The sequence below is a fragment of the Mustela nivalis genome (genome assembly GCF_964662115.1).
Source record: "Mustela nivalis genome assembly, chromosome: 7".
Taxonomy (NCBI): domain Eukaryota; kingdom Metazoa; phylum Chordata; class Mammalia; order Carnivora; family Mustelidae; genus Mustela; species Mustela nivalis.
In genome coordinates, this window is record NC_139026.1 from 110,086,904 (window position 1) to 110,111,224 (window position 24,321).

The window sequence follows — 24,321 nt, forward strand, 5'->3', positions numbered from 1 at the left end:
ACTCCTCTTCAGATAGGTCTGGTTTTTTGATAGTTTTCATATCTGTTGAATCTAAATCTTTCTTGGAAATTTCCAAGCTCGTCCTGGTTCCATGTGTATGGTTATATCAAACTCATCTAATTCCTCTTCCTCAAAATAGCAGTTTAAGTAATGTGAAAATCATTGATATCACCCTTCCTGCCTGTGCCTTTCCATTCCATGATTCTTATCTTTTCCTGACAATACATCTTCAGTTTCATCTAAAGATTATTGAATGACATTGTCTCCAATTCTTTCATCATTATGCTTTTTTTTTTTTTGAGGCAGCCTGTGCTTACAAATGTGATTTATCTCCATGTGCATTGAGTCACTACTATGTGCTGAGATACAAAGATGAGAAGATGGAATGAGGCTGCAGGGAATGGTGGAAGAGCATATGCTAAGATAGGAAGGCATGAAGCCAAAGAACTTCAGACAGTTCAGTGTATTCCTGGAATGTAAGGTGTAAACTGGAATTGGATGCAATGAAACTACAAAAGGAGACAAGTGGGTTTTACCTGTAGGCAATAAGGGTCATCAAAGGACTTTTCATCGGGGGGACAAGACGTTCTGGTTTGTCCTTTAGCATGAGATTTCTAACTGCAGCAAGAAGATCGAATAAAACTGGACATAAAGAGACATTAATGGAATGAAGAACACCAAGAAGATAAAGAAGAGGGGCGCCTGGGTGACTCAGTGGATTTAGCCTCTGCCTTCCGGTCCCATGTCTGGCTCTCTGCTCAGTGGGGACCCTGCTTCCCTTCTCTCTCTGCCTGCCTCTCTGCCTACTTGTGATCTCTGTCTGTCAAATAGATAAATAAATCTTAAAAAAAAAAAAAGAAAAAAGAAAAGAAAGAAGAAGAAGAAAACAAGTCATGAACAAAAATGTCCAAAATATGTGCCCAATGCTAAACGTGCTTATCTCTGGGTGGTGGAATAAGGGATGATTACCTTCTACTTTTTGCTTCCCATATTTTGTAATTTCTCTGTCATAGCTATTTTCTATTTTCTATTTTCTCTATGATTTTCTATTTTTCCTATGATACATGATTTTTCGTATGTTAGTTATGTAGTAAATATGTCATTCTTGTCTAAAGACACTTCAAAATCAAACTGTGTGAGTTGGTAACCAGTTAGAGGGAAGAGCCTCAGGAATCAGTTTCTGGCCTGGGTGCTCAGGTGGGTGGTACAGCCCCTGGCTGAGATGGGGCAGGGGAATAGAGCAGTACTGCAGAACTCTGACAGTATGCCTTATGGTGGGAAGGAAGCCCACTGGCTCCTGTTGACCTCTCTGTAGCCCACTCATTAGTCTTTGCCTGAGTTTGCAAGCCCCTGAAACTTACTTGTCCATTCACATCCTTACCTGTATAGCAGACTCCATTGCAGCAAAGGCCATCAGAGTGCCGTGATAGCAAGAGCATTTACTTAGATTGAAAGCTGTGTCCCTCCTTCAATAAATACTCACTGAGTGCCTTCCATGGGCTCAACACCAAGCTGGGCATCAGTGCTAAGCTGGTGAAAAGAGCAGGCAGTTCCTGTCTTCACAAAACTCAGCCCAGTGTGAAGGACAGATAAAAATGCATAAAGACCACTTACTGGACATATAATTCCAAAGTGAGACTAATGCTCCAAAGGAAGGGAAATGGTTCCAAGGAGATATAGAAGAGAGGAAACTTCCATGTCTGGGAGCTTGGGGAAGGATCTGCAGAAAGAGAGATGCTTGGGTTGAGAGATGAAGGCTACATAGGAGGTAACCATGGGAAAGACTTCCAGGCTGAGGGAACAGCAGGCTTCACAGCCCCGTGGCAGGGAGGCACAGGCATACCTTGTTTGATTACACTTCACACTATTGTGCTTGCAGATGTTACTTTTTTTTTTTTTTTTTTTTTTTTTTTTACAAATTGAAGGTTTGTGGCACCCCTGCATCCAGCAAATCCATCAAAGCCATTTTCCTGGCAATGTTGTGTCTCTGTGTAACACTTGGGTTATTCTCACAATATTTCAAACTTTTTTTTTATTATTTTATGTGTCATGGTGGTCTGTAATCAGTGATTAGGACTCACTGAAAGCTCAGATGATGGTGAGCATTGTTTTGCAAGAAAGTATTTTGTAATTAAGGTGTATATGTTGGTTTTTTAGAGATAATGCTATTGCATACTTAATAGATTCCAGCATCATGTAAACTTAACTTTTACATGCCCTGGGAAAGACAAACATGCACTTGATTTGCTTTAATGCAATATTCCTTTCATTGCTATGGTCTGGAACTGAACCCTCAAGATCTCTGAGATCTGCCAGTATGGCATATTTGAGGCAAAAAGAAAAGCTGTTTTGACCAGGAGCACAGAAAGTGAGGATGCAGGGGATGGGAGTGGGTGGAGAAATAGATAGGGGTCCAGTCCTTGTGCCACATTGAAGGGCACAAGAGAGACTCTGGTCTTTATTCTAAGAGCAGAACCTCTGGCCACAGCACAAAGGAGAGGTTCCCATTCTGTGTGTCCCACCACTTTCTCACCAGCCCAGGCTATGGAACCGAAGGCCTGATAACAAAAGCTCACTGGTGGCCTGGGTAGGCAGCATTGGGAGACCTCCCTCCCCCTTCAGTGAGCAGCACTTAGAGCGTTCCCCCGCCAGCAGACACCTCTGAAACTTGTTTTTGCAGTTCAGTTTTCAACTTCTTCCATGGGTTCGCATACTTTACCACTAATGTGTGTACAACTTGCTAATTAATGAAATCATTTGGATCTGAAAACATCTTGTTCTAATGGGAGGCTGCAAGGCACTCTCATTAATTCACAGGTAAAATTATTCCAGCTTTTCTCCTCTTTTTTTTCCCTCTCCCCATCTTGGCTCAATAACTGGGGAGAATTCCTCTAATTAGCCTTGAGAAAAATTACTCCACCAATCACAGAACACCAGCAGCTGCCTTGAGATCTGGGGAGAGGGTGACCCAGACTTTGTTTATCCAGTGCAGAAGGACTGTGGGTGAATGCAAAGGTGAAACTCCCAATGCACAGAGCAGGGGAAGGATATCCACAGTTGGTAGGCCACATCAGGTGGAGACGCTAAAAGTGCCCTGTGTGGTGTGATGCACAGGTGGGTGTCCTATCATATGTATGTCAAAGGCGGCCACAGGTTTTCTGCACAATTAGCCTCCATTTAAGGAAGGACAATATGCCCCCCCCCACGTCTCTCCTAGGAGATGAAGACTTGGTGTTATCACTGTTGACAGAAAGCTTTCTTTGAACTGGGGGTAATCTGGGGGTGACTTGCTGGTAACTCTCCACCATTTTGCAAATGAAAACTTGTAACATCCCTTTTAAACAAAGAGCATTCTTGGTGTCATTTATGATTGAGCTTATAAGTTAGGGGGGCCATCAAAAAAAAAAATGAAATCTTGCCATTTGCAACAACATGGATGGGACTAGAGGGTATTATGCTAAGTGAAATAAGTCAATCAGAGAAAGAAAATTATCATATGATCTCACTGAAACATGGAATTTAAGAAACAGAGCAGAGGATCATAGGGGAAGGGAGGGGAAAAAATGAAACAAGACGAAATCAGAAAGGGAAACAAACCATAAAAGACTCATAATCATGGGAAACAAACTGAGGGTTGCTGGAGGAGAGGGGGGTGGAGGGATGGGGTAACTGGGTGATGGACATTGGAGAGGGTATGTGTTGTAATGAGCCCTGGATGTTATAGAAGACTGATGAATCAGACCTCTACCCCTGAAACAAATAATACATTGTATGTTAATTAATTGAATTTAAATTTTTTTAAAAAGATTTAAAAATTCTCTTTTACTTACAGTTCCTCCAACTATCCTTATCCTAACACACAAACTTTTTTTTCGACATTCTTAGATGATGAACAACTTGACCAAGAAACTATTTTTAAAGTAAAGTATAAATAAACATACTATCATTTCCAAATGCTGTCCAAAGACATCAGGGGAATTTATTCTAGATATATTAGCCCTGCCTATAACTATAAATTAAACATGTCCTGAAATCTTGAAAAAAATTTTTTTAATTAAATTAAATTTTTTAAAAAGTTAAAAGAGAGAGAGAGAGAAAGCAGGAAAAAAATATAAAAGTTAGGGAGTCCTTTTTCCCATAAGACAGCAGTATAAGCTTATAGACTTTTGGAGTTCACTGACAAGACCCATGTGCTAAACAGGATTTTTCATTTACTTTTTTTTTTTTCCTGACTGGATCTGGGTACTTTCAGTTTTTATTGTAGTAATGTATCCATTTCAAAATTTGCCATTATAACCACTTTAAGTGTATGGTCCAGTGGCACTAAGTATATTCACATTGTACAATCATCACCACCATCTATCTCTGGAAGTTTTTCATCTTTCCAAATGGAAAGTACATACCCATTAATCATGAACTCCCTTCACTGGGGTTTTTGAATGGAAGGCTATAATGTTCTTCAGACTTGGGTCCTGAGGGAAAGAGGCCTGGTCAGAAATCTGTAGGAAGAAAGGTCCACTCATGTAGTCCTTAGAGAGAAGCCCACAGAGGTCTCACCACCTACATGTATCCTGAGATATGAATAAGTTTCAACAAAGGAAGTCCTACCCTCCCAGATGCCTTGCAACCAGATTTTTGTTTTCCAGCAGGTGGGTCAGCCATTGGCTCTAGTAATCTCACCTGTGATAAGCAAGTCTTTGCAGGGCTATCTCTAGTCAAAATTAACTCTTCCTATAGTGAGATGCTGGTCTGGGACAAAAAGATGTTACGATATTAGAAAATTGGATAGTTCTGGATAAAACAATATGTTCTTCCTCTTAGAAGCACAGCATCTGCCAGTCCTTTCATTTGGATGTGCCTCTGAGAAAGATCTGGAGTCAGGCCAACCTAGATATCAATCCCTACTCTGTCACTCACTGACTGTGTGACCTTAAGCCTCACTTTCCTCATCTAAAAAATGGGGCTTGTGATACATCACTGGTAAAGTTGCTAAGAAAATTGCACGAGATTACATCAGTATGGCATCCAAGATAGCATTTGGTTCAATAAATGGAAACTGATGTGCTCACTGTCTGATTTTGTCATTGCAGGCCTCCAGGTGGTTCTGAATTCCATTATCAAGGCTATGGTGCCCCTGCTGCATATTGCCCTGTTAGTGCTGTTTGTCATCATCATCTACGCCATCATCGGCCTGGAGCTCTTCATGGGGAAAATGCATAAGACCTGCTACAACCAGGAGGGCATAGCAGGTAAGGGAAGATGCCCAGTGGTCAGCTCTCAAGAAGCTTCCCTGGCTTGTTGCTACTTTCCTTGTAATGGGGTGAACAGCCACCATGTGATCACTGGCGCTAGGGAAGGCCCCCTCCATTCAGGTACTCATCTTTCCATTCTGTGGAATGAGAGGCAGAGGTTGGTATTATTTTCCTCTTAGTTACTTTCTTTCTAATAAAATAGGTCTTTGTTAAAACAGTTAATTGCAAGTTTCCGTCCAGCACTACTAAACGGTTAAATGAGCTGTGTGAATCAAGAAGCATCACCTAGACAACCTGGAGTATTTTAAGAATCAGAACTGATGTAATGAGCATGTATATCTCTGTCCATTGGTCCTTCAGTGTCACTTGTCATCCAAAGCCCTTCCACGAAAGCAGCTTTGCCAGCAGCCAGTAGATGTCTCCATCACAACCCTGGGTTCTGTGCACCCTTGGCTCCTCTGTGCTGTGTTTTCTGCTTCTCTCTTCATAGGCCTGACAGATGCTGGCCCCTTGTCACAGGGTGTGGTGGAGGGGGAGCTTCTTGAGACTTCTCTCCCCATGGTCTTTCCATAAATCAGTATATTTAACAAGAAATGCTGAACTATTAGGCACTTCTCTGAATAGGACTAAAATTTTGGCTTGTGGGATATATTACAAACTTTTGTCTTAGGTTACTAAAATCTCAGTGGTGCCTTTAAAAAAAAATCATTTAAACAGGAATTGACAGAACTTCTCAGAAGACATGTAAAATAGTTTAAAACAAAAACTTGTTGAAAAAAAATACTTCCCCCCTAAAAGGATTAGAAGTGTTAAATTTATGTGATTGTTTTTTCCAACAACCAGATCTTTCATCTTGATTTTTGACATCTTGGTAGAGAAAGGGGAGACATCTGTCTGAAGCTTTAAAAGATAACTCATTTCTCTCCATCTGTACTGCTTCTCCTTCCCATTCAGCCCAGGCATTAAATTAAATTTGACCCCTCTTGCTTTACGATGGTGAGGAGGGACAGATCTGCACAACAAGGAATGACATAGGCTATTTATTCATATTCAGAAAAAAAATCTAGAGGGTCTGGTTTAACTGGGTGGATTGACTGGGTATTTGTAGTTTCTAAATCACCACTCCGTGACCATAGTCCTAAAACAACAACAACAACAACAAAACCCCATAAACCTATGATTACAGATTCACACCATTGTTTTTACTTTTTTGATAAGGAGTCTATTTAAGAGACCATTTTTTCACTCTGGAGAGAACTTCCTAATTATTTGAGCCATAATTGTATAAAATAAACTGTCGGGGCACCTGGGTGGCTTAGAGGGTTAGGCCTCTGCCTTCGGCTTCAGTCATGGTCTCAGGGTCCTGGGACCAAGTCCCGCATCGGGCTAAGGAGGCTCAGCAGAGAACCTGTCCCCCACCCCCTCTCTCTGCCTGCCTCTCTGCCTACGGGTGATCTCTCTGTCAAATATATAAAAAAATCTTTTTAAAAAAATAAATTAAATAAACTGTCATGTTTAAAATAAAAACCAAGTTCTTTAATATTAGGACAGATCTTGCCTTCAGTTAAAATTCTGAGATTTTCAGCTTTGTTTAGAGGAATACCAAATAATGCAATGAGTAGTATTTTTCCCTTGAATTCAAATCCTTCTTGCTCAGTTTAGTCTATAGCCAGCCCTAAACCAATAAATTTATGTTAATTGTGTAGCTTTGTTAGAGCTCATTCTAAGTCCCACTTAAGAGCTGGACCGTTAATCTCTAAAGTTTACGCAGTGTATTGAAATGATCAGTGACTCTTTAGACTCAAACTCCTCAGGGTGTCATAGGGAGGTTGAGTGTCAAAGACTCCAAGAGCAGGTGTGTGTGATGGTATGGCTCTCACCAACAGCATGCCAAGAGGCAGGAAGAGAATGAAATGGTGAATTTCTGCCATAGAGCTAATGATAGCAACCTTATCCTGTAACCAACCACTTACCTAGGGAGCACAGCTCCCAGAGCTGCACATAGCTTCTATCAATCCTGCTGAGAAAACAGCAAAAGTACATTTTTCACTGGTGGCAAGATCCTCTAAGGGCCTGTGCTAACAAGCAACCCTGAATGTTGGAAGTCACTGGGCTTTGTTATCAGACCTGCAGTGGCCTCAACCAGCAAGAAAATGACGGGCACGATAAACAAAGGAGACACAAGATAGGATGCTCTTCTCTGAACCGCAGCTGCACAGTCTGGTGAAACAGCCACCAATGGCCTGCCAGTGCTTATAGCAGCCTCCCCACTCTTAGGATAAGGACCAGAACTGGCCTCACCAATTGGAATGGCCTTTTTAGAACTGTATTGTTTTCCATTCTTGATTTAAAAAGCAAACAAAAAACAGGACTAGGAGAAATTCTTGGGATGTCGCCTTCATCCTACCAGAAGATGCATCAGATTATTTAGCGGTGGGATTTACCTTCACCCCACAAGTCAGAAGGGAAGTTAGCTGCCATGGTGAAAAGGACCATCAGCCTGGGGATCCAGGGTGTCAGAGAACAGACACTGAGAGAAGTGTTCCAGAGAGAGGAGCCATGCCAGCTCCAGGAAGGTGACCTCACTCTGTGTGGAGCCAAGCTCCCTGCTGGGAAGAGGTGCTGAGGACACCTGGCTGTAGATGCCTCTTCACTCAACACTCTGCAATCAGGAGCTTTTGGAGCTCCTCCTTCCTAAATCTGCCATCTGATGACAAATCCAGGGCCCCACTCCATCCTTCCCAACAGAACATGAAACCACAGTCATCAGAGCCTCTTCCACCTACATTGTGACTAAACTAATGAGAAGGGGAAAAAAAGTATGGGACTCTGTACTTACTCCATGCAGTCATAGAGAAGGAGACCAAAAACCTGCAATCTTTGAAACCAACCCCCATGTTGGTTTTGGAGAGTTTTATACCACCTTTGGAATAGGTGATGTTTTTCATAAACCTCAGACTTTGTGTTGAATTACCATATTTTTCTACCAATTTAGATTATACAAAAGTGCTTGTGAGCCTTTGTAATAAAGGAATTTAGATCAAATTCTTCTTGTTGCACTCTAAGACTTTTTCTCACACTGGGAATTTTATGTGCTTGTAGATTGTAGGACACATAAGATTTTGAGCCATGCTTTGGCTGAAGAAAGCTCTGGAGCTGGCTGGGTAGACCATAATTCAGCCTGTAGGCTGCCCTTCCAGTTCCCTGTAGAGGTGGTCTCTGAAGAGGCAATTTTTCTCTGATCCCAGAGGCATCTGCAAGGCGCCTTCCTAGTTCCTCAACAGACACATCACCATATGCCGGCACCTTTTGTTTCTGGCTGTCCCATCTGTTTGATGGCACTCTGAGCCAGGCCACTCTGAATCGTTCTCCCAAGCACACTAATTACCCCTGAGACTGGCAAAGAATTGGTTGGTTCAAACCTAGAAATGAAATCACTCTCATTGTATTCACTCCTTAAAGTTGGGTCCTAAAAAAGTAATTGATTTTGTCTTTGGTGATTTCTCCTTGGAACCCCTAACTGGCACTCTCCCAGGATTTCATGTTTTTGTTGGTATTAACTGCTTTTCTAAAATCTCTCCTAATCTTTGCCTCCATTCTTTTACCACAAACTTAATTTGGTCTTTCCAGAATGATTCTACTTCACTTCTGTTTTAAAGCATAAGGCCTACATCTTTGTTTCTCTCTCCTACATTTGTTCCTGCTTTCCTCCCTAGGGCTTCATGACTCTGCAGAAGAAAACCAACACAATTTTCATGTTCAAACTAATTTCCCCCCACCTTCAAGTGCATGTCGCAAGGACCTGCTGATGTGTGTGTGTTCACATTTTTCAAGTGTTCCCTTCAGTGCTTTTTATAGATACCTATTTTTACCAGATCATCATTGCTTCTTAATTGTTCTCAAATCTTTTTTTATTGTTGTTCAAGATAGTTTAAAATAGCAGTGGTGTTTGAGCCTTTAGATAATCTCTCTGAACCTCGTCCTTTTATTATTATGATGATGATGATGATTAATGAGATCCCTTCCCCTTGATGCCGTTTTCCTTTCAACATATACTTTTCTATAAAACCCCAAAGGTGGTGGGTATTAAGGTGGGCACGTATTGCATGGAGCACTGGGTGTGGTGCAAAAACAATGAATACTGTTACGCTGAAAATAAATTAAAAAAAAAAAAACACCAAAAGATGTTTTTCTTCCTTGAGGACACTCAGCATTCACTTTAGCAACCTTCACTTTTGCCTTATTTTTGCCTGTTTCAGAAATAGAGAGCACAGGAAAGGCTGTCAGATGAGCAGTGACAACACAATGATTAACAACATCTTTATTCACTAGAAGGCAAAACAGGAGAAAAAGAAATGCGAGTTTTTCCTCCGTTTTTTCACCTTCTCTTTTGCTCCCATCTTCTATATCATTCCAGCACTTTTATCACAGTGACTGAACATATCACAGTAGAAAGTCATCACCAGAACGGGTGAGAAACCCAACAGAACATATAATGTATTTAGTTCTTGGTTTCCCAGTCTCTCAATTTTTTAGGTGTTTTTTGCCCACTTTTTTATGCATTCTTTAGGGTTGGGATTGATTTCTGAGTTTCCCTCTTTTTCTAGCCTCGCGTTGTTTAAACTCACAGCCAAATCTCCAAAGACTTTAAAAATTCAGAAGTCACAAAAAATTAACTAGAGTTCAGTTCCAGGAGCAGAACCCTACTGGGAGCCAGAACCTGGAGTCAGGAAATGGGGTGGACACTGTCATTCCCTCAAACAGTTCAGGGACCAGTGGTGCAGACCTTTACACCTTGGTCATCACACAAAGACCCACACACAACCTGAAGCACCAGGCCAAAGATAAGCCAGGAAGCATGGTTCACAATAGCCCAAATCTGGAAATAATCCAAATGTCCATCCACTGGTGAATGGTTAGAGGTACAGTGAAATGCACTGCTTGGCAACAAAAATAATATACTATACTGATATGGGCAACAACACAGATGAACCACAAAAACATTATGCGAAGTGAAAGAAGACGGACACAAAAAGCCACATATTGTATGATTCTATTTATATGAAATTTCTGGAAAGGCAAAGCTATAGAGACAGAGTGTAGATCAAGTTGCTGGGGGCTGGGGAGAGGAGCTTGGATTGACTGCAAACAGGCACACAGGAATTTAGGAGGATGATGGACATGTTTTAAAATGGGTTGTGGTGATAGCTGTACAACTATATAAATTTACTAAAAATAATTGAGCTGTACATTTACATTGATGAATTGTAAGACATGTAAATTATATTTCAATAAAGCTGTTAAGACAGAAAAAAGTAAAAAAGCCCAAGAAGACACACTCCAGCATGTATTTCCAACCATACTGCTCAGTTCCATTCTCCTAAGAACTGTCTCTTAGTTAGGATTAATATTCCTCTTCCTGTCTTCCTCTTTGGAGTAAACAGTTTCAAATTTGAAACCACAAACTGAGAAAGAGCCAACCAACCAATAGTCTTCAATGCACAGGTACTAGACATTCGTAATTGTTGTGATGCATATGAAAAAAGAAAAGACCCTGGGTGATCTGTTATTTTCTAAGTGAAGAACTATAAGTAAATTCTCTATCTGGGGGCATATCTTCATTATTGTTAAATTATCATTTGTTATGACTGAAGTCTATTCTGTTTATTACTGTTACCTTCTATAAGCATGAGACAATGTCCTTAATTTCACAAACTTCTGTGAAATTCAAACTATTACCTTACACAGCTGGGTCAAGGCTACCAGTATTTTACCATAATGGGAATTCTTAGATCAGTCTAGTCTTTTTTTATTTTTTAAGGGTTCTATTTGTTTATTAGAGAGAGAGAGAGCACACATGAGTACACTTAAGGCTGTAGGAGGAGGCAGCGGGAGAGGGGGAAGCAAACTCCATGCTGAGCAGGAGCCCCATGCAATGTGGGGCTTAATCCTAGGACTCTGAGGTCCTGACCTGAGCAGAAAGCGATGCTTAACTGACTGAGCCACCCAGGTGCCCTTAGATCAGTCTAGTCTTATTTCAATTTACCAATGATCTCCACATCAAAAATATAAGCTACATCTTAATTATTAATTTTCTAGTAACTCTTCCCAGCATGTGAAATTAGCCCAAGCACCATCTGTAGCCACAGGAGATATGTTGTACAGTTTCCTGGAAAAGCCCTCTCCGTACCTAGGCAGTATTGTCCCTGTCACCCACTGCAGGTCTGTCTTGATTAGAGGTCAGAAAAGGAGTCTTCTCTTCTGAAAGGTATTCATACTGGAAACCAAAGAGTAGTGCTGCAAGGTTCCATATGACAATCAACAGTGTTTATGTTCGAGAGTTGTAATAAAGACCACTATCATTTATCATTTATCATTTCCCCCCGTGGGAAGAATTTATGTTTTGTCCTTCATCAGCATAAGGCTTCTACTATAAAATGACTTGTATCTTTGGTAATGTGTCCTGTAACACGTAATGGAGAAAGTGGTACAGAATGGGACTTGTTGGCTAATTATGTGAGAGATTCTTCCAATCAAGATAACCCTCACCCTAAACTCTGGTATTCCAATAGAAGGCTCCACAGATACATTATCACCAAAGAAAGAAAGGGTGGACTTCCTATCACTGCCCAGAATGTTTTCCACTTGGAGTGATTGCATCATCATTAGCTTTTAATTGGCCATTTGCCATTGACCATGATGACAACATGTTTCCGCAGAATGTGCAATAGCTTTACCATCTTTGAAATCAATTAACAAGGTTAAAATACAGTTTTACAATTAGTTCAAAGTACTGACTCCCTAAATCAATGGCAGCCTAAAATGAATACCTCGTTACTTGCGTTGTTTAATTTGTCTGTGGGGGAACTATTGAAAATGTTTTCTGTATTATGGTTGCTGTGGTTGTTTTGCCTAGCCCATCAACCTTATCCTGCCAGTTTTCTCTCTGACTTCTCTCTCCTTTCTCTGCCCATCTCTCTCCATCCCCTCTGCTGCCTTCTCTTCTCCCCTGGTCATTCAAGATGTTCCAGCAGAAGATGATCCTTCCCCTTGTGCTCTGGAGACAGGCCATGGGCGGCAGTGTCAGAACGGCACTGTGTGCAAGCCCGGGTGGGACGGGCCCAAGCACGGCATCACCAACTTCGACAATTTTGCCTTCGCCATGTTGACAGTGTTCCAGTGCATCACCATGGAGGGCTGGACAGATGTGCTGTACTGGGTACGTAACTTGAGATGGGCAGAGGCAGGGAGTCCAGAAGGCTGTGAGCCTTTCCTCAATATCTCCCTTTTCTTCCACTCTTCCCATGACTTTGTGGTCACATACACACCTTGATGGAATAGTTGATGAATGTCTTTGATTTCTTCCAGGTCTTTCATGAGAAACAAAGCATGAAATTTGCACCCTAATGAGTCTCTTTGTCTGCCCATCAGCCTAAGAGAAATGTCATCGTTCAGTTTATCCTACCATAGTGAGAAATACGGGCCTACAGCTGATGATCTGTGAATGAGTTGGCTAAACCTGACACAAGGATTCTATTCAACTCCCCTTCCTGTAGAAACTGTAGAGTTTCTTCGTTCTTATCCTTGTCTTGCATCTGTCCCCCAAAGAGAGCTAGAGAGCACAATTATTAATTTTTAGGGCTAAGGAGAAAAGCCAGGTCTGGTCTTCTAACAAGAAACAATTTTTATTGAACTGTTAGTATTATGGCATGCTATTGTATTTCTATTTCTCGTGTTAATCTTATATTAGAGTAGTCCATCAGACAAACACATTGCCATCATTTTCACTGCTTGCTAGCAGTGAAAACACTAGCACTCTGCTGGTTATGTGTGCATATTTAGAAACACCACTTCCTAAGTGTCAACCAGTCAATGGTAAATTTTCTTTTACCTTCAAGATGCCCCTTTTATTATCCAGCAGCCAACACTACTTTGCCAACCTTCAAGCTGTTAAAGTGCCAGATTTCTGCCTATGGGACAAACCATATTTGAGCTGTCTCCTTTCTGGCAGAGTCAAGTCCATTATTTGTAAAAGCTCCAGAAAATATAATTCTTTGTAGGATCTCCTACTTGAGCATGAGAAATGACTTGCCAGAATCCAGTGTTGTTCTCCAGCATTTGGGTAAAAAATGCTTGTTGCCTGTCTTGAAAATACCATCTCACCCACAGTTTTGCAAATAGTCAAATTTATTTGGCCATGCTGAAAACAGTCTAAGAGTCTGCGTGGGGAAGTGTCTACGTACTAAAGCAGGGAAGAGGAGAGGGAAGCAAATGGCTTCCCATTGAACAGAGCCGCCAGATAGAAAGGAAATGGTGCCAAGAGAGGTATTGACTTCTTAAAATCTCAAGAGTTTTGTAATAACACAGAGATGTGATACAGGGTATTGTATCTTTTAATTTTTTCACGAACTCCATAACCTATTGATTCAAAAATCCTCTTTATCAAGTTTTTAATGTTCAGGTCAACATGCTGAAACCCAGTGTTGCTATCAAATGCATACTCTCTGCAAATGACTACTTGAAACTTGCCTGAGAACCTTGTACCCAGAAAACATTTATTGTGCATTCCTTGCATGCCATAGAAGCTCCTAGGTACAGGATTCAGATGTAAACAACATACAGTTCAGACTAAAAATCTCAGTGTAGAGAAACAGTAAATCTAAACTGAATAATGATGGTATGACTGGAACCGGGCCATGGTAGAGTTGCTGTGTTGTGATACTTTGAAAAGAAGACAAAGGTCAAGTCACCTCTCTCTCAAATTAAAATGAAACACTGGAAAACATTTTTTAGGCCCATGCTCAACAAAACTGGCTTTGAATAATTTCTAAGAGGAAAAGAGGGAATTGAATGTACTATGCTTAGGCAAATTTATTTCATTTAGCAAAGCTGATCAAATTCCCAAGTGGTCCTTCTACCTTGGGTAGATCTCTCTGGCTATCCAAGGACAGAAATACCTTTCTGTACATGGACAGTTTCTGATATGGACCATGTAACGTATGAGCACATGGAGCTATGCTTTGGAGCTCATCACATGAGCTTCAAACCCATGCTTTAAGTTGCTATAGGAACGCCTTCCGTGGTGGTAAATTGAGGGCGCGGTGGCAGTGGGTGGGTGGGTGTAGGGCTGGGGGAATAGGTATAATTTACTTTGCTGATGGCCCTGGTGTATTTTTGTGATCTTCCTTCATCACTCCCTCCCTCTCCCCCAACATAAGTCATTGATACCCCACCAGCCAGATGTGACCCAAGAAATACTGTCGTAATGACAGCCAGAGTGGGGAATGAGAAGAAGCACACAACTGCAACTACCAATTTTCAGCAGCTGTGTTGTGCTTTCTCCCCTGGGGTGTGTGTGATAGAGCTCAGACTGGGAACGGAAAAAATGTCAGAGGTGAAGGAACAATCCCAGGCTCATGGGACATGCCTCTCTGATTTTCCCAGCACCTTCCCAAAACGGCCATATTGTGTGTGTGTGTGTGTGTGTGTGTGTGTGTGTGCATGCATACACACACACATGCACACACACACGCCCATGTACACACACACACACATGCCCATGCGCACACACACCGTAAAGCTGAAACAGCCTCATACTTGGGTATTCATGATGGAAGCACTCCCCAGCCCAATGCTCCTGCTTTCAGACAATTTCTCTAATTGCTTTGACCTTTCTATGGCCATTTTTCCTTTCCTCCTTCTTTTCTCTCCCTCTTACTTCCTCCCCCTTCAACATTCCTTCTTCTTGCCTCTGAGCTTATATCTCTAAACCCACAGACTCTCAAATCTCAGTGTACTTTAGTATAAAACATGGAACTTTCTAAATATAATGATACCCAGACTTTCCTCCAAGCCACTAAATGAGAAGGTCCAAAGTTAGGCCCCAGTATCTGCATTTTGAAAGGCTCTCCAGGTGATTCTGATCCCGAGTAGGAGTCTGAAAACCCCTAGAAGCCTAACCTATTCAATCTGCATGGTGCTGCTTTGATGCCACTGGATTTGAACCAGTCTAGGAAGCTATAGTTTCCATGGAAATTGGAGAAGCAGGGTCTTCCACTCAGAAGAATGCATTTCCCTTCAAATCCAAAGGGCAAGTCTGCAGAATGTTGGAAGGATCAACCAAGATTTTCAAGTATAGCAATGAATGGAAACCCCAGAGCCAGATTCATTCTTAACTATCAAACAGCTTGTTAGATGTTCCTAGGGAGAGAATCAGCCATTAAAGTGCTAAAGAAGCAATTGATTCAATCACTGGATATAGCTTGGGATGGAAGGGATCAGGGAGGTCAACAGTAGCAAATGGCAGACACCTGCTTCCTACTGTGGATAATATCAAATCCATTTCTCTTTTTCTGTGACAACCATATTTCATCCCATTGTTATGATTTGAAGAGTTAGTGGACTAAAAAGAAGATCAAACTTGGCCAAGTAATACTAGAACAGCTAGTTAAAGTTACGGCCATACATTGGGTCAAGGTTCCAACTAAGGTGAACGATTTGTTGAAACATTTCTTTTACCGAATCTGCAGATGACAGGGTAAGGAGTGGGGGACACTGGGGATTTGGAAACTAAGCTAAAACTCAGTTTGAGGTGTGGTTTCCTCGAGCAATAGCTTCTTAAGCCAAAGCCCCATTTACTCTCAGAATGTCCATGTCTCTTCTAAAATGGTGGAGAATGGTGAGCAAACAAAAGTATCAGCCTTCTTTAGAAACAATGAACCACCAAGAGAGGGAAGAATCCAGTAGTGTATAGCATCACCATTAGTTTCTATTTCTATGTTCAGATTTTTTTTTTTTAACCAAACACCCCTAACTTTCTTCATGTAATTCAAGACTACTTATCTTATATGGTTTGAGAATGTGCCTTCCTGAAGATAAAGAGGCTGCTGAATCAAGATGATTTTCAGGATTCTTAGATGTGGTCTGAGTCCATTTAAAAATCATTATCCCTTCCACAATGCAACCAAATCACAGTTAATTAACATAAACATCAGTCAGGTGCTGAGTTTGTACTTGAGATAGCCCCGTGCTCCTGGGGACAGAATAACATGACCACTGACCCAGTGTTTGGAATACCTGGAGAAAGTTACATGTGAGACTTGTGGGAAAGGGAGGGAGCAGTTAGAAGTAGGCACCACCCAAACATACACGTTTCTAGCTCTTCTGGAATCTAGATGCCTGAATACGCCTTCATCAAGAGGATGAATAACCCTCCTGATCCAGGGCCCCCAAGAATATTAAATACTGTGCAGCACAGTAAAATCACTCAGGTCTAGGTTTCCCTGGACTCATGCCCAACCCTACTTACCACCAACATAGTGAGATCACTTCTTTCCGACATCACCCATTGCCCCACCCCAACAATTGGCTTAAAAAATAGAAACTGAGCTTAAAAATAGAATTAGAAAGAATAGTTAATGAGAAATCATATAAAGAGAAGATTTTTATAATCACAAATAGTGTCTTCTGTAGTATCTGGGTTAGTTTGGGCTCAACAGGAGAACTTGGGAACAAAATTCTAGTATGTTAACCTTTCATGAAACAGTTGTCAGCTCCACACTTGGTCTTGTCATCCCACTTACATGTCTGGACATGCTGGGTAGATAATTCCTTCTACACTCTCATACACACAGAGATGGACATTCACATCTGCTCTTGGTGCTGCTGAAACATCCTTCATTTATAACAAAGGTCTTTTACATCCAGGCAGGTTGATTCAGGCTTTACCCTATTTTTTCCCTACTCCATCTTTTTTTCAAAAAGCCACCTCTTTTCACTATAGAATATAGAGAATGTCTCTGAAGGCATCAAGAAAACAGAAATGGAGTTGAGTTCTATTTATGACCTAATAGTCATTCTAAGTGAAGAGCTGGGGAAAAAATCCTCAAGTAACCTAGAAACAGCATCCTGGGCTTTTTCACAGGTATCAGAACAGAGAAACTGGTAGGTCCTACTTAGGACCCTGTAGTTCTTGACTTTTAACCTGCTTCTATTAGAGTGCTCCCCACTTAGTGCCCATACTGTTTTAGACAAAGAATGTCATCTAGACAACAAACTAGTAGTTTACAAGCATGTCAAGAAAGAAAATTAGCAACTCTCAATGCTATTACTTACTTAATTTTTAGGCTTTATTTTATTCATTTCACTGGTATTAGATGAGTCCTTATTATTTAATAATCTATTTAACAAACATTTATTGAGTATTTACTATGTTCCTGGGACTGAGTAGGGACTGGGGTAGAGGGATGGAGAGATGAAGTCCTGCCTTCAAGGAATTTAAGATCTAATTGAAGAGATAGAGGACACATAAGGAAACTTGACTTAGCAAGGCAGTATACTCAGAGCTCTGTGTTGGCACAGAACATTTCAGGGAGAGAGAGGAATTTCACTCACTTTGAGGCTCTTCCCCCTAGGGAAAGCAAGTTTAGAACATTTAGGGAGATTGGAGAGAACTGGTTTTTAGGTTCTCTCAATAGAACCAAGAAACAGCTCATGTTCCCCCAAAGTGCTCTCACCCAAGGTGCCTGAAAGGCCACCTGCCTAAAGGTGCAGTCACCAGTATCATGCAGTCACCTCACAGCTCATTGCTGCCCAGGACAGATAAGCAGGGCTTCCTTTGGCTATGAGCCTGCTGTCTCCTACACAAGTGTTCATACTTGGGGCCACTCACACTCCCTAACCTCCCCCAGGATGTCAGTGATCCCCATGATCCCATGTGAATTCAGGGATTTTTAAAAAGTAGATGTGTTGGTTTGCCTTCATGTTAGGAACATTTGGGTGTCTTCCCCCACATAATCCAGGCTTTCACCTGTGCCCTGAGGCAGTCATGAGTTTTCCACGTACAACAATAAACGGGTGCAGGGTCCGAAAGGAGTCAGGTTAAGCTTGTTGTCTGACTTGCTGCTCACTCATTGACCTACGGGTGTCTGCATGCAAGGTGACGAAGGTCAAGAGTAGTCACAGATTTTATGAGACATTGCCCTGGGCACTGACAATCATGACAGCAGCAAACCCTGTCCTCTAATTGTACTCTGTGGAAAGCACTATGATTTTTATGGGCCAGCACCTCCTGCCTTTGCTGTCAAGTGACAGGCCTCTTGGCATTTAGTGAAACTATTTAGTCTTTTTAGATCCACAGCGACTGTGAAACAAACCTTAGGAGAAGCTGCCACAACTTGAAAACTCATGGAAATCAGCTAGGATTGAGAGCAGCCTTGATGCACTAGGACTCAGGAGGTGTTGTTCCTCCTATTTTATCTTCTTTGGGAAAAAAAAATGTATGTTGGATTTGAACGTTTATGGTTGAGGCTGCCCTCAAGGAACTAGATATTGTTTTCAGGAAGTCCTTCTGTGTTTTTCATTCAGTATCATCTTTGGGCTGTCTGTAGATTCTAGGAATAATCAAGCATGTGTTTCAGCGAAGGCTGGGGTCATCCTCTAAGTCCTTGGGCCTGGAGGCTGCAATGGCTGCTGATGGTGGACATCAAAATGTCTAAATATGTGCCTTCCTTAAAAAAGTCACAAAGCTTCCTTTATTATAAACCTAAGAAACATATAGCTTTAGTGGTTTGAGAAAATCTATCCTTTTTTCACCTCTAAATAAGGGTGTCAGCAATCTAGGTCATTTTTTAAAAATATGTCTTTATTCATTCACTCTCTTCTTAATAGCTCCATTCCAGCTGATTTAAGACATCAATCTCATCACTCCAGGCATTGCCCTACTTCAGAGCCATCCATATTGTATGCTCTCTACCCAGTCTGCCCCCAAAAGTAGGTGGCCTAGAATCAAGAGGAGAAAGTAAAAGAGAAAACAAAGGGGGCCCTTTCCTCTCAGGCCAGAGCCAGACAGACCAGAGAATCATTCACTAGTAGCTGTTGAGCATTGCTTGCTGAAGAAGTGATAGGGTCTTAGGAACACATTGGAAGCTTATTAATCTCCCATCTGCCCTCCTGAGTCCTGCCCCTCACCTGCTATTCTGCATCTTAAACCTTTGAAAGAACTGTCTCACAACAAGGATGAGACCAAAGCAGAAGCATAGAATAAGGGAGAGGTAGACACCATGAGTCTCCTGGATATGTCCCTGGCTCTCTATGGGATATCTACAGGTCATGAATATATCTATAGGTCATGAGGTTATCATGAGGATATCAATGGGATATCTATGGGTCATAAGGTTATGAAGATATTAATGGGTTATCTATGGGTCATGAGTTTATCTGTGGGTCATAAGGTTATCACAGGTCTCTCTATGAGCTATGTATGGGCAATGTGGCTTGTAGCCCCCTCCATTTGAAGCCCTTAATGATGCTGGAAGTCACTTACCTAGGACACAAAGGAAAGGACACCCAAAAATGAATAAGGGCCCAAGGAAATCTTCAAGGTTCATAGGTTTGTTGACTTATGAGAGAGATGTGGTTCAGGGAACTGTATTTTCTTTAGGGTTATGAGGAACCAGTAAGGAGAAATTTCATTCCAAGGCAGTTGGTTAAGTGCCAGCCAGCCCTCATGCCCACTCTCCATCTGCCCAGGCTCCAGAGGCAGCTCTGGAAGGGTGAACAGCAGCAAGTGTGCCATTGTCTCCAGCAACTACATGTTCCTATATGTCCTAAGTAAGGTCTGAGATCTGAGGCAAAGCAAGAGAACTCATGCAGAACAGGCCCCCTCTGCCACTCTTGGGAAAAGCTCTTCCCGGATTAACACAGAGCAGCTGGTTGATCAGAAACATTGGGCCCATGCACCCATGGGGTTGTAGGCAGAACGCCATGGGCATGGACCTTTTCTCAGGTGGGAGTCCACAGCTTTCATCAGCTCTTTCTGACCTCCTCCACCCTCCCTAACTTAAGGAGGAGGAGAGGACTCTGACCTTCACTGGCCAGACTTAATCTGAGAAAGGAAAACCTAGGGCACGTAGAGGCTTCATGGCCTTGGATCCAGTTTCCATAAACACCTCCTCACAGATTACTTCTCCTATCCCAAGGCTGTTTTTAACCCCATCACTCTCACTGGCTCAGATCACAATATCTTACACACAGTAGGCACTCAGGAAATACTGTTGAACAAATGTGGACTCTAATGAGACCACTGCTAAGAATAGTGAAAGGTTTATGTCATGGTTCCCCATAATAAAATGTGACATAAAAACCCTGGAATCACATGGTCATCCTTACAATCATTCTATGGCCTATGGTTGGCTATCTCGCCATCTTGCTTATGCCTTTCTCCTCCCTAACTCATTTCACCAGTCCTGCCCCTTCTTACATGGTGCAGTTTTCTTTTTCTCCTCCTGGGTGGTCATTGGACTTTCCTCTGCTGGTTTGGTTTCCTTTGTAGACTTGCCTCTGACGGTTACTTTCTGGTTAAAGGAGTCTTTTAGTCTCCCTGTGATGGGGGCAAGCTCTGAAACACACAAACCTTTCTACCCTGCCTCTCCTAACAACCACTGTTTTTCTGGATATTTTCACCCTCAGCCACTGGGAAAAGTCTCCATCCCAGAGCCAGGATGGGTTTTCAACTGTGGGTTCTATTTTTAGTAATTGCCAACTTCCTAGGAAACCCCCAATTCTGTCCCAGGATCACAAAGCCTTTGGGCTTCCTATCTGCCCCTACACTCCTGCCTTCATTGCCCCAGGTGCAAGGTTTACCCAGTTCTGCCTGATCTGTCAGTTGCTTGCTTTTCCAAGCCTCAGACAGCCATTCTTTCTTCTACACTTCTAGAAACCTCTATGGTTATTCCTACAACCTCATTTACCAACTCACATTATAGTTGCCTTTTTTTTGAATCTTTTCCCATGCTAGGAAGGGCTTCCTATTCATAGCACAGTGCCTGGCACGTATCAAGTTCATTCATTCACTCAACATTTACTGAGTACCTGTCACATGCAATGCACTGTTTTTGGCATTTGGTCTGGTGAACAAACCAGACCAAAACTGCTTGTCCTCAGGGAACTTACATTCTAACACATAATAAGTGAATTAGAAAATGATAAGCACCATGTGCAAAATGGCAGAGTATGTGGGAATGGAAATGCTCAATAAATTCTTGTTGAACTGAATTGAATTACAACATGGTTAAGTAGACTTACATTGGAAACTCTTCTTTTGCTCAGTGACTCAGTTCAAGCCAATGACCCACAAACCCTGAACACAGTTTTTGTGTTCTGTGCTATGGCTGCATTTGGTAGATTCCTTCAACCAAAATATAGTGAGCCCAGATAAATAGTATTAGATTTGAAAAGAACCTATCGGGATGTAACACTTCAAACCAGTTAAACTAGGTGGGAGCGGTACTTCTTGACCTGCTTTACTCACAGAACACAGAGAACGTAGTATTTGTCCAGCATCCTCAGGCACATAGGTAAGGTTTCTTGAGGCCTGAAAAGGGTTGAGGAAGGTACTATCCCATCCCACATGTAACTCATTTGAGGCACCTAGCTTTAGAATCCCCTGGGTGATTAATGTGCAGAGTCATGAGGCTCACTGACTTGGGAGCAATCTGTGTCATTAACAATTCTTCCAGATGATTCTGATGCTGTGGTCTTTAGACCACACTTTAAGGAACACTGCCATGTAACAAAGCAGGGACAGGTAGTGAATCACGATATTTGCCGTGTCCTTATATTTGAAGTTGAGAGCTATGGAGAATAGCTGTAAATCAGTGGTTCTCAAACTTTAACATCAGACTCGACTTGCTGTAGGGCTTGCTAAAACATGGGCTGTTGGGCCCACCTGCATAGTTTCAGGGAGGGCCAAGTATGTGCATTTCTAAACAGGTCAGGGCCACACTCAGAGATCCACTAATATCAATCATTTGGGAAGCTTGTATACAGAATTTGGATTTCTGTAAGGCAATTTCACAAGGACAAAGTTGGGGTTCATTTTAGAAAGATATGACTAAATCCTGCTTAGTCTAGTTGGAAAGCATTAAAAGAAATAAATTTGAATGCCTAAATCAGAAAAAATTTCCTGTTTGATAAAAATTGTGCTCTGTAACTTCACATCATGTTTATACCTACCCTCCAGCCAGCTATGTGCTGGTAAATGTTTAACCACCAGTTCTTAAAGGTAAAGGGTAAAGTGGGGGCTGATCTATGTCATTTGCCCACTCTGCCCATCATGACCAGTTTCGGGGTACCCTACTGACGTCAATGAACACAGTCCAGGGAAGAAATGCGTAGTGGTTCTCCAAAGCATTGGACCCAGCAAACCATTGTCTCCAGCTGCTGCAGGTGTTTGTCACCTCTCAGAGGCTGCCTCCATTATACAGTTAGGTTCTGGTCACTGTCTTCAGGCTACAGGAAACGTGTTTGCAGGACAGGAACTATTGTCTGCCTAAGTAACCAAACGACAGTCCTTTCTGGTCCGTGGCCCAGAGTGCTCGTGAAACACTGCAGTTTTGCTTCTAAATTCCAGGCCCAGCTCAGGAAAATCCCTGGGAAGGGGTTCTGGGTGTCTGGCTCCTTCAGGAAGAGCTGAGGCCCACCTGACACCAAGGTTAGGCTGTCCTGGGTGCAGTGGAAGACTCCATGCCACGAAAACCCAACTGACTTGAAACCACTCTAGGCTCAAGAAATCACTTTTTTAGGTGACCCACCTTATTAAATAAGTGAAAACATTGAAGAAAGTTTTCTGGTTCTGGAAAATAAAACAACAGAGAGAGCCAAAATTTAGAGCCTACAGATGTCCCTTAGAGTTCAGGTCAGGGTCATGGGGAAGTATTTTGAATATCGATGGTACCAGGGGTGACAGTGGATCCTGGCTTAGACCTGCCAGTTTCCTCCAGTTCTGTCCACACCCTTCCTGCCTGCCTCCTCACTTTAACTCATTCTGCTCTCTCTTTCCTAATCTGCCTTCATCTTTCCAGATGCAGGACGCTATGGGCTATGAGTTACCCTGGGTGTATTTTGTCAGTCTGGTCATCTTTGGATCCTTTTTCGTTCTAAATCTGGTTCTCGGTGTGTTGAGCGGGTAAGCTGACCGTTTCTATGTATTCTTTACAATGCAGCCGAGCAAGGTCCTAGGACCCACTATATCCATCACCAGGGTCCTCAGGGATGGGATCCTAACAGGCCAGGAAAACCAGAAAAAATAAGTACCCATTCAACCACAGATTCTGACCCAGTGTCTGGGCAGGCTGTTTGGCCTCTGATTTGCACCTAGAGGATCCCTGGGTCCCAGCACTGCTTGGGTCAGTGTTCGGGAGCCGGTGATGGGCACTTGGCCGTGCTCGGCTGCTGAGTGTGCCTCACTAACTATCATTCCATTCTTCCAGGTCAATGATGCCGTAGGAAGGGACTGGCCCTGGATCTATTTTGTTACACTAATCATCATAGGGTCATTTTTTGTACTTAACTTGGTTCTCGGTGTTCTTAGCGGGTAAGCAGGACCAAGGAAAAAGGTCTTGATTTTTATTTTATTTACTCTTTCTGCTATTCCTGGCTTTATTCTTTTTACTGGCTCTGATGAACCTGGGATAAGAGGCCACCTCAGGAGCCTTGAAGTGAATGGCCTTGGCCTGGCTGGGCAGAGGATCAAATGTACAAGGATTAATCTGTTGGTTTGGGCTTCACGAGGAGATTCTTAGGCCCACCTGTCTCCTAGCTCATCCAACCCCCTCCCACCCTGAAGCAGCTAAGTAGGTAGGCAGGATGCTTCTCCTTCTACCTGAGGAGCTGTGTGGTGAAAGCCTTGAGTTGAAAGGGTTTGGCGGTAGGGATTGCCTTGCCAATAGGTACTTGCCTGATTACAATTTGTGGCAGGCTAACAGTAAAGATTTAAGGTAACTTCCACACATTATTGAATGGACTGGGATAATAAGGATTTGATTTAAAATATAAGTAAACAAATACAAACTAAAAATAAAATATTCTTTGATTCTAATTCATAGACTCTACAGTCTGAGTCTTGTACACCCTTTTTCTGAATGGAAATGGTGCTTAGCTGTTCAAAGCCATAGATTATTGGAGAATAGAGATGGAATATACTTTCCTTTAAATGTATCTACTTGGCTACAAGTACAAAGTTTGCCTAATTTTGGCCTTTGCTCTGATGAAGTTAAAACGTGGTAGAAAT

The 24,321-nt window shown here is 42.1% G+C and overlaps 1 protein-coding gene across 32 annotated transcripts in view; it reads left to right on the plus strand.

The window, feature by feature from the left end:
- The window catches only part of CACNA1C (calcium voltage-gated channel subunit alpha1 C), a 737,989-nt gene that overhangs the window by 521,823 nt on the left and 191,845 nt on the right, over nt 1-24,321 (plus strand). For 22 of the 32 annotated variants that reach the window (XM_082741039.1, XM_082741047.1, XM_082741045.1 and 19 more), the window contains exons 6-8: nt 5,091-5,249; nt 12,275-12,471; nt 23,522-23,625. In XM_082741039.1, the coding sequence (XP_082597165.1) occupies nt 5,091-5,249; nt 12,275-12,471; nt 23,522-23,625 (460 nt within the window). Of the gene's footprint in view, nt 1-5,090; nt 5,250-12,274; nt 12,472-23,113; nt 23,218-23,521; nt 23,626-24,321 lie in introns of all 32 variants that reach the window. The other 10 variants (XM_082741042.1, XM_082741028.1, XM_082741044.1 and 7 more) reach the window with 1 other exon arrangement.